We start from the raw sequence: 15,075 nt of genomic DNA, 5'->3' as shown, positions 1-15,075 counted from the left end.
TTTCCTAGTGTTGGTGTGGTGAAAATTTTGTGTTTCACTCGGTGCCAAAATTTGTTTAACCCTCGTGCCTTGAAATGAAACCCTCGCAACGCTCAAGATTCCCTTTTGCTTGCTCGGGTATCAATCAATATTAGGAGCACGAGAGGTTAAACAACAACTTTTCCCTATTGTAAAACAAACGACTAGGTATTACATTAATTTCATTAAATTACAAGCAGGTTTTTGTGTTATTGTTGACATCCTTACATTGACGTTATTTCGTAACGTACCTATACTGTTTGTGTTTTATCAGGGACGAGATTTTTGCAAGATGATGGGCTATGTCGGGCTACCCACATGTTCGGCGGGGCGGGGGTGGTTGCCAGCGCCACAAACCGGCCGGGCGGCTCTCGCGCTTCCACCGGCCACCTGTTCGCCGCGCCCTCCCCGCGCCGCCCGCGGCACCCTCGCCCCGCGGCCGCGGCGGCGCCCGAGGTGCGCGCGTCGGCTCGGCTCCCTCCCCTCATTCGTTCGCGACGCGTCGTCTCGCCGGCCGGCTTCCGATACCCGGGCTCATTCGCACCGCGTCCGTTCCCCGTATCGCTCAACGCACCCCACAAGTTCACAATGACGGAAAGCACGGACACCCCGGCGGCCGCTGCGCCCGAAAAGACCCCGACCGAGAATGGAACTACTGAGACTCCTCCGGAGGAGACCCCGGAGAAGAAGGAAGCCGAGAAAAAGGAGGAGGAGACCCCGCCGCCCAAGGAGATGCGCGCCGTCGTCCTCACGGGCTTCGGAGGCCTGAAGACCGTCAAGATCCTGAAGAAGCCCGAGCCCACAGTTGGCGAGGGCGAGGTCCTCATTCGCGTCAAAGCCTGGTGAGTCCCATTTCAAAATTTATCACCGATTTCATATACACACTCAAAACTTTTTGCTAAAATATCCGAAACGTTGATTCCGAACAGGTTTCCTGTGCGTTATAAACGCAACGTGTTTTTATAAAACGTTAAATGTGTTTTAAATTTGTAGACACGAAACGTTGTAGAAATGACGAAGAGAAGAGGGTATTCCGTTTTTTCGTTGTTGTTAACGGGCGACTCGTCATCCCTATGACTTTTGTTAGCTAGATATTTTTTTGTTGTTAAATCCTACCCGGAAATTAATCCTATTATTAAAATTTAAAGATAAAATCTCCGTAATTTTTGAGAAAAAAAATACAAGGAAACCATTCGGTCATGTAATTGCGGCTTAACCAGGTACAGATAAATAAACAACCTTCCCATGACATCGGGGCAAGGCGCAATTAGCTCTTGTTTTCTGTGGTCTGGCACTGGGGTGGAGGTTTTGCTCAGGTAGCAATACCTATGCTGCGAATCTGAGCGTGGTGCGCGCCGGGCCCCGCATGCGCCGTGTCTCGTCTGCCTCATTAACATTGCTGATTCACATCTGCCGCCACCGAGATGCAACCAATTGAAAATTCTGCACGCACTCTCGAATTCGCGGTCGACCTGTGTGACGCGCCCTTCAGCGGATTCACACTCCAACGACTCACGACGCGACGGAACTACACATTAAACCCGACATAATTATTCGCAAGCACTATTATTAGGCACACCACTTTCCGAAGCTTGTCAAAAACGATTACAATTTATGACAAGACATGGAATAATGAAGAGCCAATAAATCCGAGATCGCGATTCTTGTCATTTGCTCACCTAGGTGTCGTGATCTCTATCGATTTCGCTAGATAGCTCATTGTTTATTCAGTGAATAGTTATGGTAAGTAAATCGTGTTCAATCCGACGAGCGTTCACGCATGCATCGGTGCAGCGGAGCGTGTTGTCTCGGCCGTGGAAGGCTACAATTTTAATGATATTTTGTCATATGAAGCCGCACCGTAGCGAGTTCATGCGAAAGTGAGTTGAGCGCCCACTGACATTGTTCTTTGTTCGTTTTTATCGCTCCAGTGCTTGAGATAATACAGACGACTCGCCTCAAGCTCGAAGCTACTTGCGAGACGACACGGTCATGAGTTATCGGCCACTTTTCTTGTTAAAGTTAACTGGTGTTTGTTTCAGCAATTTTCTTACTTAACGATGAATGATGTGTTTCGCTTTTGTGTTATACTTCCCCGAGTGTCAGACTTGAGAATATAACAACAGCTACTTGTACTCTCATAATCTTACTTGGATTTCTGCCTACTTGTAGCTAAGCTACGTAAACATATGACACCATGACTTAAAACACCGTAGCCGTCGGTACTTGAATCCCAAAGTCCTCCAAGATTCTGAATTAGAAATCTGTCTCTCGTTCTCGATAACTATTTACATGTAAGATGCGGTTTTTAATTTATTTTACATTTGCAGTTTTGTGGTCCGTAACAAAACTCCATAAAATAAATAAAACTACATTTTATACTACCAACTTAAAAAGCATAAAATCGTATTTGCAATATGTAAAAGGCTATAATCAGATAAAGCGACAGTGGGTCATGCCATGCTAATAATCCAATGGAAAGAAACAGACTCCATACATTCTTATTGGCTTTCTCTCCTTTAGTCGATGTGTAAGCTAGGTGCAAGGAGGTGCATCCTCCGGCCGCGCTAATTTTAGCCGCTTATCGCTCGCTTACTATGGAAATGACCGCGACAACCGCCAGCTGCCGCGAATTATGAACGGCCTGGCCACGGTTGCCTCGCTATTGGTACCGGTCGATGCGACCGGTACCCTACGAGATACCAGTTCTGAGTCTAGGCTGCACCGCAAAAACGTGTGAGTTCCGCCCACACGGTGCGAGAGTACCGGGCACCGGCACGGCACTCGGGCCGACAAGAAAATATGCCTAACATTTATTAACTTTTATCTATACGCATTTATTTTAACTAGGTACATTATGAATAAAACAATGTGATTATGTAGGAATTTCAGTTAACGGGTATTAAAGTTTTAAAATAGTATGGTAAACTTTTTTAGGACAATCATATCCTCCATCCCGTATTGTCGTTATTTTGAAATAAAAGTTGATGATGATGAACGATGACTCTAATAAATACTTAAAATAAAAACTTGAACGCGCTCAAGTCAAGGTTAACGAAATGCTCTACAAATACTCACCAAACAGCTTAACTAGATTATTATCTTGGAGTTTGTTGACCCACAATTAAATAGTCATTATAATGTAATGTAACGCCGCCGAATGTTTTAAATAATACCTGTCTAGCCTCAAGTCACGCGGCGCCGCTATGGTGGCCATGACTTTACGACAACGAGACGAGACTAGGCCGTAAGTGGGTAATACAACTTTCCTTGCAATAACTTTTTACAATCGTATTGTCAGATCGATGTGATTCATTGCCATCTAAATAGCATTCGCTTGTCAACACCACGTGTGTTGCAATTTCAGTCCAAGCTTTGTTTTGGATAAGAAAAATAAATCCTGTACTGAGAGGGATCTGGATTATGTCTCACTTAATTAAGCTTCTCATTACAATCATGGAAGAAATCGCAGCGGGCGGCTGGGTGAGATGATTCATGTGCACATGGATTGTTTTAACGGCTACCTAAGCTAAACTTAACAATTTGTGATAAAAGCAAAGTCATAAAATGTCAAGTAGTCCCCTAATGTATTTGTTTCTTTTTCGATCAATCAGCCCAGGCTGCAGAACAAGGGTGCCTTGTTTGACGGTGCCATTAAATTAATGACTTGTGACCGTTATAAAATAAAATCTCTCCGACGATACATGGTGCGTCGGTGCAACGTTGTCTGCGCGTCGATCAACTAATGTTACAGTAAGACTTCTCAAAGGGTTCTGACCAATGAATAACATACCATTATTTTCAATTAGGTCAAGTCGGTGTCAGTGTGAGATGTCTTCCAAGAACAATCGACGTACTCACGCCTTTCGTGAGTGGCTTTCTTTTTGATTCCGAGAGTGCTTAATTATATGTGGAGATAAGTAGTGAAGGATGGGAAATGCGATCGTAGACTTTTTGTTGTGTAGCGGGCATCTGCTCTATATCTTATATTATACACTTCTTAGAACACGGAACGATGTGGAAACCCTCTTTTTTGGTCGTCTTAGGGTACTTTGTTCGAATCATTGATAATGGAACATTAAACGCTCCCGTCAATTTAAATCAGTATACTTAAACTATAACATTCAATTACGTTTAGAATCTTTTGTCAAATTTAATTAGAGATGTCTATCTCATGACATGACGTAATTGGTCTTCTTTTTGTGGCGAAAGTGCTCGTTAATTGCTGACATCCTCTCCTTTGTTGGCGTATCAATTTAAGCACTAAAAATAGCGTTTGCCCCTCGTGATGCGACGCTCTATGGTATAAAGTGCAGTATTGTGCATTTTAATGGGCTTTGAAGCCACATAAGATGGGAGAGATGAATTTGTTTATTACCCTCTTCCTTATTGAGAGCGTCTGGCCGAGATAGCTCTCTTCCTATGAGTCACTAGAAAGCTATGTTCTTGAACTAACTCGATTGGAATAACTCGCCATTCTACCTGACTGCAAGCACTGCAACCACTGTGTAGGTGGACTCGCTCCCGAGATTGCTCATTTAGAATTGCTTCTATAATTCTACCTACACTCTGTATTAAGGCGTTCTTGTTGCGTAAACTTGAAAATCTGTAAAACTTATTAGCGTCGCTATGTAGCATTAAGAAAGTAATGTGCACCTTGATTTTGATTTATTGAAAAAAAATAAAAAAAAAGGTGTGCTGTGTAATCATTTTATTCTATAATAACACGTTATCCCGTTGTGTCAAGATGCAACCGCCTATCCATCTTTCAATCAATCATGTTCAGTTTGATGGGCAGCTTATGTTTACAGTCAAACTCGTTAAAAACGGTATGAACGTTTTATTTTTATTGTGAAATGTCCTACTTGTAGGAAATGCATCTGACTGTTAAAACAATTGAATGAACTAAATGTTTGCGGTACATAGGCGATGTGTCATAGTCTTTATTCTCGCTTAGTACTTACTTGGAATGGTACTCCTTACGCACATGAGTCAGTCTACGGTAGTATCGTAATTGACTCATCATGTAAACTGCTATTTAGAATAAATATTGCTATTAACCGAGTCCGTATGTGCCGTAATAAATCAGAATTTGACATTAAAAATAGTAAATATGTATAACAATAAAAGTGAACGCGACCTGTATCTAATTTAATTTTGAAGTTTATTGATTTTGTCTGCAAAAAACTATGGCGCTCAGCTTTGTTATCGCTTTAAATGTAATTGCATGTGCGATAAGTCATCGATTAGTCAGCTCTAACAACAATCGATAGTCACGGCAACCGACGCGAGGTAGATCACTTAAGTATAGAGACAGGTTATAGATATACCTAGGTACTTTTAGCTCTTTTAGGGTGCCACACTCAACAAGGAACCCTTATAGCTTCGTCATATCCGTCTTTTTGTAAATGGGTCAGATTAGCAGATATTTTTTTTTATGTAAAAGTTAGGTTTTGCTTAATCTTTTTACAAGCCATAAGTATAGGTACTATTATCAACTTCACTTGAAACCAACTAAGTAACTAGGTGTAGGTACTTAATTCTTAGTTTAAAATCAGCCGTTCACTATAACTTCACCTGCTTCAACTCACTCGTCAAGAAACGTGATAAGCATGTGCAGATTTCAATAGATATATCTTTAGAACAACAGAGAGAGTAGATTTCTGATAGAAATGGCCTATAACATTCTTGAATTTTAAAAATCAAAATCATGCATGTGTCATAACTTTGAGAAGGTCGTGGCCTGGTGATAGTCCTATTTTCCGCAATTCAAAGGCAGGAGGAAGCTCGATCGGGAGTCTGACTGAACATATGCCTGTCTATAAAATCCTTCATCGCAGCAGATGCTGCAGCCGGGTCGCGGCCTGCCGCCGCCCGCGGCCACATTGTGTGTCTGCCAAGTCATTGAACTTACGAAAATGCTCCTTCGCTTATTGTGCCCATAATCGAATCAACTCGCCGCTCTATATGGCAGTAAACAAGCCGGATTCTTTTATCTTTTTTGACAAATAAAACACGCATGACAGGTAACAAATCTCCAAAATATCCGACCGGAATTTCTCGGAACCTTAAACGTCGTATCGTGCGTGTGCCCTTATTTAGATGTGAATCTAAAATCAATCTCGATCTCGTCGCACTTTTATGGAATTTAACGTCTTTTATGCATCGTTTAAACGTCATGTGCCTTCAAGTCTTTATTCTGTTTTATTGTACTTAGGTGGTTTTTCGCGGTTGCCGGGGAAAACGAATTGGAAAATCCCGTGACTGGGTACTGCATGGAAAAGGGGTGTGGTTGCGTCGTGGCAGGGTGGTCGGCATGGGGGGTGTTCGTCGCACTCGGGGGCGAGGGGTTCAGCTCCCGTAGTCTGCGAGGTACGGGGGGCGCGCCGGATCAATACGGCGCGTCCCCTGCCCTCACCTCAAACCTCACTTCCTCACGCCGACCAATCTCCACGGGCCCTACGTCTTTCGACGCCAATGCTTATTTTTTATAGCACCCATTAACCAAGCTCTCCGATAAATGAATAGAAGCACATTGTGTTGATATTTTTTCTCCTCTCGAGTAGCGGCATCTTTCTATTCTTATGTTAATAATTCATATCTGATACAATCGAGCACAATCTTTCTCCACGCGATGGCTTTCGATTATCGGACCGATTCTTAGACCGACGTGAGTAACGGCTGACATTACCAACTACTTGTTGAATGTAACGCTGACTATGTCTTAGGTATCTACTCAATAGGTAGCAGAAGGGTAACACGTTCATTATTCATTTTATACTTGGAGTTTATACATATATTTACTGTACCCACCTCTTGATACTAAAAATAACAAGTTCAATTTTATATTTTGTTTTTATTTCGTTTGCATTATAAAATAAATTTGAATTATCCTGCAAGATCAAAAGTGCTTTGTTACCTTATTCAAATTAAAATTGGCTTAGCTCTGTCTATGAAAATACTGATCCATTTTTATTGCGGGTATAATCCGAAAGTATACTGTTTAGTAAAACAGGTTGGATCTGTTCAATTATATTGGCTTATTAATTAAGTTATGTTGGTAAATAATTGGCTGATAATTATAAAAATCTCTGTAAGTCGTATGCCTTTACCTAACTAATAAGTTGTGGGTTTCATCAATTTCATTTTTACGAAGTAAGCAGGCACCTGCCTATTTAGTTAGGTACCTACATATATTTTCTATCTAATATAATCCTATACAGCTTGACCGTTGTAGGTATGTACCTTAATCATAATTAAATGTACATATTAAGGAACGGCTAAAACTGGAAATATAATCTTTATATTTCCTTATTAAATTGCGTCGTTGTATTAGTTCTCTTCTAGTCTTACTGTAGGTAGAGGTAAAAGGCAGACATGGACAATTTCATTCATACAGAACTAAAGTGTATTAATTCAATGTTTTTTTATAAAGTAACTTAATTATGAAACTATGCCACCAGACCGTTCATCTGCGCCATTTTGTGTAATTATAAAAACTATAGGTAGTGTTTTGCTAAGTGAATTCCCATTGTGCAAAAGCAGGACCACGCGTCGTGAGAAACATTCCTGCGGGCATCAACCGCCGTCCCGCGAACGCGCAAAGTTAAATTAATTGTGCAAGTAGGTGGCTCTGCCAGTATTAATCCGCTAGTCGTGTAGGATTGGGCCTCGGGAACGCAAGACGTGTTTAGAGTATAAATTCCGGTACGGAGCCGACTCGCAGATCTATATTTAGTTACATAGTAAGGGCTCCCTTTGCCTTCGACTCGCCCTAGCACTCGGCATTTTTTGCTACAACATTTGGGACGCTGTAATGATATTCCGTTTATTACCCAGTGACGGCATCGGGTTCGATGCCAGAGTCATTTTTTTGCGCCCGCATTCATACACATATAAGTAAGGGCGTGCTACATTAGCATATCGTATTATAGGTACCGTCTTTATACTCTTTCTTACGTTCCGGTTTAAAGGATTACGGCGGCGGTCATAGACATTATTGTGATTTGATGATTTAAATTCGATTACATTATGAATTATGTTAGATTTTATTCGTGCAGGATAGATTTTATTTGTTCCTCCACACCGTCGAGGTCTACCGCGACGTCTTATTCGACTTTGTGGGGCTCAATCGGTGATCGTAAATATAAAAGGTTACAAAAAGTAGTATAACCTTAACTTACTGTAGTATGGAATCTCTTACAAACAATTTTTTGTCATATTTGGACACTGCCCAAATATTGACTTAAAAATGCCTTTTTTTTGTTTTCTGAGGGATGACAATATTTTATCTGTATTTGTTTTGTTTATCGATTCAGATAAAACAAAGAAATTGATTTGAAAGAAAAGCAGAATGATCTTTTTTTGCTGACCCATGAACCAACCGTCAAAAAGTTGTAAAGACAAGCTGTCTTTACTCGACTGCCGCAGAAGGGGGGTAATTTATTCATAAGTTTCATATCCAGATTCCAGGGGGACGCTACTGTTTATTTTTTAATTCTCTTATTCGTAACGTTATCAACTTAACTGCGCAGTTATCGCGCTTGTTTTGGATTTACGTTTTGTTTGTGTTAAAGACTCACCTTCGTTAATGTCATGCTTTCTAATGATAAAGTTCTTCTTGCTTAAGTCAAAGTAAATAAAATGTATTTGAAGAACTTATAGTAGCGAATTACTCTTCACTAGTCAACAGCAGGGGTGTTAAATAAATGTCGGTCGTTGTGGCCCGTCGGACTTCGTTAGCTGATGGAAGGAGGCAATCGGCACCCATTCGTTTCCATTGCTTCGGTAAATGTTAGCGATTTTATCGTGAAATTCTACTTTACCAACCCATTCACATCAAACGTCTTGTCATCAATGGGTATCCATTAATGAAATTAAGTTGTAATGAAACACAGTATTACCTAGTCTAGCCATTTATGAACGTCGCAACATGTTAATCATAGGTCTAAAAATGGTAACTTATTTTCGACTAGCACAACTAAGTTCTATAAGGATTATTACATCTATCCTTCTTAGGACAGAGAAAGGTGTATGTTATATCCTTGTCCCTCTGTGCGGAAAGAGAAGAGTCGTAGAATGTATGGGCTCCCTTTCATTCCACGACTCTTCTCTTTCCGCACAGAGTCACAGACTCTGTATGTACGCTATGTAGGTACCTATGTAATAACCAAATTTACTCATTTAAGTCTGTATTTCGTAGGATCCAACTTAACATGTCACTGAAATTTTTTACGAGAACCTGAAATCAAACGGAGCTGTACCTAACTTCCGAATTCCGATTCAATACAGCCCTTCTGAGTCAAAGTCAAGTTATTATCAGTTATTGTGTAACGCGGGCTTCTGAGAGCGTTAATTGGTAGTTCATCAATCGAATTCTTGTCTGTTTATAGCGGTGCTATTAGACTAGACGGTTTGAGAGCACGCGTGGCTACGAAATTAGAGTAAGCATAGGGGGAAACATGAATGTGATGGTAATTGTAGACATCCGATGTTCTATATTTGTAATATCGGTTACCTATACTATAGAGAAATATAGTAAGACAAGAGTGCTCACTCCATACATCAGTTCAGACTATTAATTTCAGTGTCTACATCTAGCATCGAGTAGCGGAACTATCAGTACTGCTACTTGACAATAGATGTAGCAGTACTGATAGTTCCGCTACTCAATGCTAGATGCTGTCTTTTTGGTACTAAAACTGATGTATGGAGTGAGCACTTTGTATTTTTTTCTCTATGCCTATACTCTATAGCAAGACCGTTTCAAACACAACTATGTACCTGATTAGACATGAAGCTATTATGGCACTTAATACCATCCGGAAAGTATCCAACCTGTCACATTAAAGAATGCCTAAACCGCTCTGTCTTTTGTTCCTAGATGCTATCGTTCGTTCGCATTTCTTCTTTCCCGTTAAAAATAGGTTGAGGATAATTTACATTGAAACTATTACTATATAGGCATACTTTTATAGGCAGTAGGTTATTTCTTATTAGTAGGTTAGACATAAGATTTTAGACCTTCATTAGAAATGTAATAGGTTAATTACATAACATCTTATTTATACATAAACTATTTATACATAATCTTTTAGACGTATGTATAAGACGTAGCCAGTTTGCATGCCCAAAATGTCAGATTTAGACCCTGATACGTCCCCTCATATGTCAGTCAAGCGGTACCCGCTGCCGCTGGTCACTTCCTGGCAGGACAATTAACGCGGATGACTGCAACGAATATTTTGTAGTATGACGGTTGCTATGTGGGGTGACTAATTAACAATGAGCTTGCAAATGTACATTCCTTTGGTGCCAAGGCACCAACACTTAATGACACCATAGTCATCGTATGTAGATCTGTTTATACCAAGAGGGGGTAAAAATGGTCTTTATTGTTCAAGAAATAGAGTTTGACTTCACATGCAATCTTGACATGCGTTTTATTGGTCCCTAAAGTTTTCAACGCATTGCCAGTAATGAAACGAGATCAAAACTCGATGTAAAGTGTATTTTTAAAGCGTTGACAGATTGTTGATCCCTTTGCTGAAATTAGCAGACAAGACAACTCGTGCAAACTTTCAGCCGCACCGTGTAGGTACGCGGCACCCGACGACGGGCTTACTCGCTCAGACAGTCACTTTCCAACTTTTGAACCTGTCTTTTGAATTAATAGCTTTATTTAACTACTTTAGTCAATGTCGTTATAAATAGGTAGACTTTACAGTTTTGCATTTAAATTCATTATTGTGAGCGTAGGCATAGACACATAGGATATTTAAATTAAATTTACGCGTAACCTAAACCCACTTCACCTAATTTTCAAAGCGTAGATTGTGCCGACTAAAAAGGCCTTGAACGGTATCCTAAAAATACATTTTGGTATTCCGAAAATCACGAATACTTCCGTTTAAGTTTTTTTTAGCTTTAAGCATGTGTTTAAGTGCCACACAGAAGTAGCACGTGTTGCGCATAACATAGCTACTGGGAGCCTGACGTGCATACCGGTGCGGGAGTAATACGCGCGAGTATGTAAAGGCAATTATGGCAGATAACGAAATGTACTTACGTCCATTCATCATCTTCCTCGCGTTGTCCCGGCATTTTGCCACGGCTCATGGGAGAGCCTGGGGTCCGCTTGGCAACTAATCCCAGTAATTGGCGTGGGCACTAGTTTTTACGAAAGCGACTGCCATCTGACCTTCCAACCCAGAGGGTAAACTCGGCCCGTATTGGGATTAGTCCGGTTTCCTCACGATGTTTTCCTTCACCGAAAAGCGACTGGTAAATATCAAATGATATTTCGTACATAGTTCCGAAAAACTCATTGGTACGAGCCGGGGTTCGAACCCGCGACCTCCGGATTGCAAGTCGCACGCTCTTACCGCTAGGCCACCAGCGCTTACGAATAAATTATATTTGATTTGATTTGAAATGCACGTCCATTATGATGTATGAAACTGTGACGACTACCTGCAGCCTCAGGGCTGCCAAAGAAGTCTTAATATTTAAAATGTAGGTACAAAGTATGTTAACGAAGTCGAAAATCACGGGTTCCTAGCAGCCGAATGCTCACCTTAAAATGTTAATCCATCAAAAATCATTTTTAAGCTGCTACTTACTTCGTTTGGCGGTTAAAGTTACTAGGACTCCACTATCAAGTTTGCTAGTAATTTTTGGTCTATTCGAGCAATTTTTTTTTCGGAGACTGTTGATTTTGGCAAAGAATTCTCACTACCTGATTAAAACTCTGTATCAGTGTGGACGCATAAACAATACGTTATGTGGATCAAAAATAAGTATGTGAGCTATGCCGATCATTTCCGACCTCACCATAGATGGACTCCGTGAGCCCTAGTCACAGTTCGGCGGGTGTAGAGATCGGAAGTCGATAGAGTTGTCACGCCGTGGTCACACGCGTTACATTGTTTGTATTCACTCTGTTATCCCAAACCGCTAACCGGATATTAAGTCGCTTCTAAAAAGCAGGTGCTTGGTCATCCCTAAATTGGTGACTGGATTAGAAAAATTTCGGTTTTGAAAAAAATATGCCGTTGAAATTAATTTAACCCCTGTCGGAAGGAGGAAGAAAAAGCCTTCTATGTCATTGTTCTTAACTTATCACTGCAAAGCTAAATTTAGCTCTGGGGTACGTGATGACTTGATGACACGATGGCTCTAGTTTATTTTTGGACAAGGTTAATTAATTGCGGCTAGACTGTTTAAGTAAAAATGCGGTCCATAAGTCCAGTCACGCTATTTGTTTGACACACTGGCACAGTTTCATTATTCACGCGACAATTTCCATACTTTACATTCCATACGTATGATTAAAAATTAAAATGACATACCTAGTAATGGCAGTTCTTTGATGGACATCATTGCACTGCAAATGCATGCCAATTAAATTGTTAACAACTAGATCATCGATCACTATATCTTATGAAAACCCAAATTATTGCTTTGTATCTAGATCTCATCTTCCTCGCGTTGTCCCGGCATTTTGCCACGGCTCATGGGAGCCTGGGGTCCGCTTGGCAACTAATCCCAGTAATTGGCGTGGGCACTAGTTTTTACGAAAGCGACTGCCATCTGACCTTCCAACCCAGAGGGTAAACTAGGCCCGTATTGGGATTAGTCCGGTTGCTTACGATGTTTTCCTTCATCGAAAAGCGACTGGTAAACATCAAATGATATTTCGTACATAAGTTCCGAAAAACTCATTGGTACGAGCCAGGGTTCGAACCCGCGACCTCCGGATTGCAAGTCGCACGCTCTTACCGCTAGGCCACCAGCGCTTCTTAGGTACTATAGGTACCTATGAAAAAAAATAACTTACCCTGTTAACTATCTATGACACAGGAGGGATATGAACGGACTGTACGTATTGTATTTATTATTCACCATAAGTCATATTCAAGCAATTAATAAGACAAGTATGACTAGTATTGGAATTACGCATTATTCTGCGGCAAGGCTGCTAAATAACAAATAGAGTTAGATCGTATATTACGTTACGTGTATAGCCAACATTGATTCAGCCTGTTCATATTCGTATTATGAGGGAATGAGCAAAGTCAGCTTCCTGTGGCCGTAATAGACGCATAACCATGTGCGTTAACTCGGCAACACGTCGAACCGGAATACAAATGAATCAGAAAGTACGTACTTGAGTGAGGAATTTCCTTTTAGTGCATTTGTACTCATGCTAATATGCTGCGAACTATTTATCGCCGCTGAGACTATAGTTATAGTCATATCAGTCATGTTATAAGACTTAGTAAAGTGCTTGCACTTCGCGCACTGATTAACCCACAGACATGTCATGATTAACCGCTGTGGATAACTTACAAACTGTCACAGGAAGCAAACAAAAGGACAGCACAGATTTGCCGTAATGCGTATTTTGGCAACCCCTTTACAGACAGAATAGTGGAGTCAATATAAAGTTAAAGTTACATTAATTGCACAGTCAAATGTTTCTACACGGGTGAATTATATATCATATTGAATACCCGGCTGCGAATTAACAACTTGATATCTGTTCCCGTTTTTGAGAAATAACATTTTTTTTATTTTTTATTTTATACTACCTAAACAGTAATTTCACACTAGAGATTTTTTGAAGAATGGGCTATGAAGCTTACACGACTACACGGTCAGAATTTCTCCCGACAATAATATTAATTATAGATTTAATGAAAAAAACAATAACTTTGTAAGTTTTTCATGACCGAGAATATCCCACACTGAGAGAAAAGTTTACTATTGTGGTTAATAGTATTTGTTTCGATCATGTTTAATTTATCTGCCTGAGGAACTGCTATATTCGCAGAATAGCAGCATGATATTGGAAACAAACAGCAAATAATGTTCTACACAATTAATGGACACTTCTAGTTTTTTGACAGTAAGTGTACAAGTTATTGAAGAATAACATACTTATTTTTCTCGCAATTATTAAATCAATTTCCAGCATAAAAAGTCAATGAAGTATGCTGTATTTCCAGGCTTCCACAGAGGCCAAGTCAAACTTTGTTTAAGATGTCAAAAAGATATCATTTTGTTATCATTCGCCCAACCGTCTCGCTCGCACCAATACATATTTCATCTAGTACGAGTGAAATGCACGCGCGAATGATATAAAATGACATCTTTTATAACAAAGTTCGAATTAGCATCAAGGTATATTAGGAAAATATACCTTATGACTTATGGCATTGCGTTAAGGTTTAATAATTCAATGCATAAAGTGTCTGTGTTTATGTGAAAAATGATAGGTGTCAATTTTTATATCTATTCACAAAACGTTTAGAATACAGGATGCACAGTCAGATATAAATAGACCCTTGAAGTCTTACAACTATCTATGATACTGGATCTCAAGCTTATTTGGTTAGTAAGTACCGTCCACCAAGTTATACTTCGAATAGCCACCCGGACAAATTCCAAAGCTAATTTCGAATTTTAAAATTTGACAATTCACGAGAAGAGTAACGTAACGTCAAAGGATATGTTTGTCCTTTTCAACGATCCTGTCATCCGATGCTTGAGTAGAGTGAAACTAAAAGAAGCAAATGTCAGCAATTCATAACGCTTAGTTTTTGTTAGCGTTAGCGCATCGCGACATGAGAACTAGTATGAGCCTGGCCCTCGATTACGTATAATTGCAAGGAAACTTGGGATCAAGTTATCTTAGTCAATTTAGAGCAGTTGGAATTCAACTCATTGTGAAATTTTTGAACGTTTTCAAATAATTTGTTGGATTAAGTAGTAAAAGTGTTACAATGTGTTATATATTTGTGATCTACTTACAAGGCCCTTTCATTTGGTACCCCACATGGTATGTTTAAAAGAAAAATGGTAAAAACTTTGCGTCATAGCAACTACCCTCACCACTTTCGCGCTTGTCATCTCATATATTTGTGTTCAGGATATTATACTGAATGCACTGATACCAAATATACTCATATCCGAGACGACATGAGCGTAAATTTTTCTAGAAGACTTTTCGAGAAAAGGCCAGGCTACAATATCTTTACAGGTTGATTGATACTG

General features: G+C 40.1%; 1 protein-coding gene across 2 annotated transcripts in view; it reads left to right on the top strand.

Moving 5' to 3' along the window:
• The first annotated feature begins 321 nt into the window (after window positions 1–321).
• Window positions 322–15,075, top strand: part of LOC134654963 (synaptic vesicle membrane protein VAT-1 homolog-like) — a 47,095-nt gene continuing 32,341 nt past the window's right edge. For both annotated transcript variants that reach the window (XM_063510412.1, XM_063510411.1), the window contains exon 1: window positions 322–860. In XM_063510412.1, coding sequence (XP_063366482.1) covers window positions 337–860 — 524 coding nt within the window. In that variant the 5' untranslated portion in view covers window positions 322–336. The remainder of the gene's footprint in view (window positions 861–15,075) is intronic.

Source organism: Cydia amplana, chromosome 16 (genome assembly GCF_948474715.1).
Source record: "Cydia amplana chromosome 16, ilCydAmpl1.1, whole genome shotgun sequence".
NCBI classification, from domain to species: domain Eukaryota; kingdom Metazoa; phylum Arthropoda; class Insecta; order Lepidoptera; family Tortricidae; genus Cydia; species Cydia amplana.
This window is presented reverse-complemented; position numbering and strand designations above follow the sequence as displayed.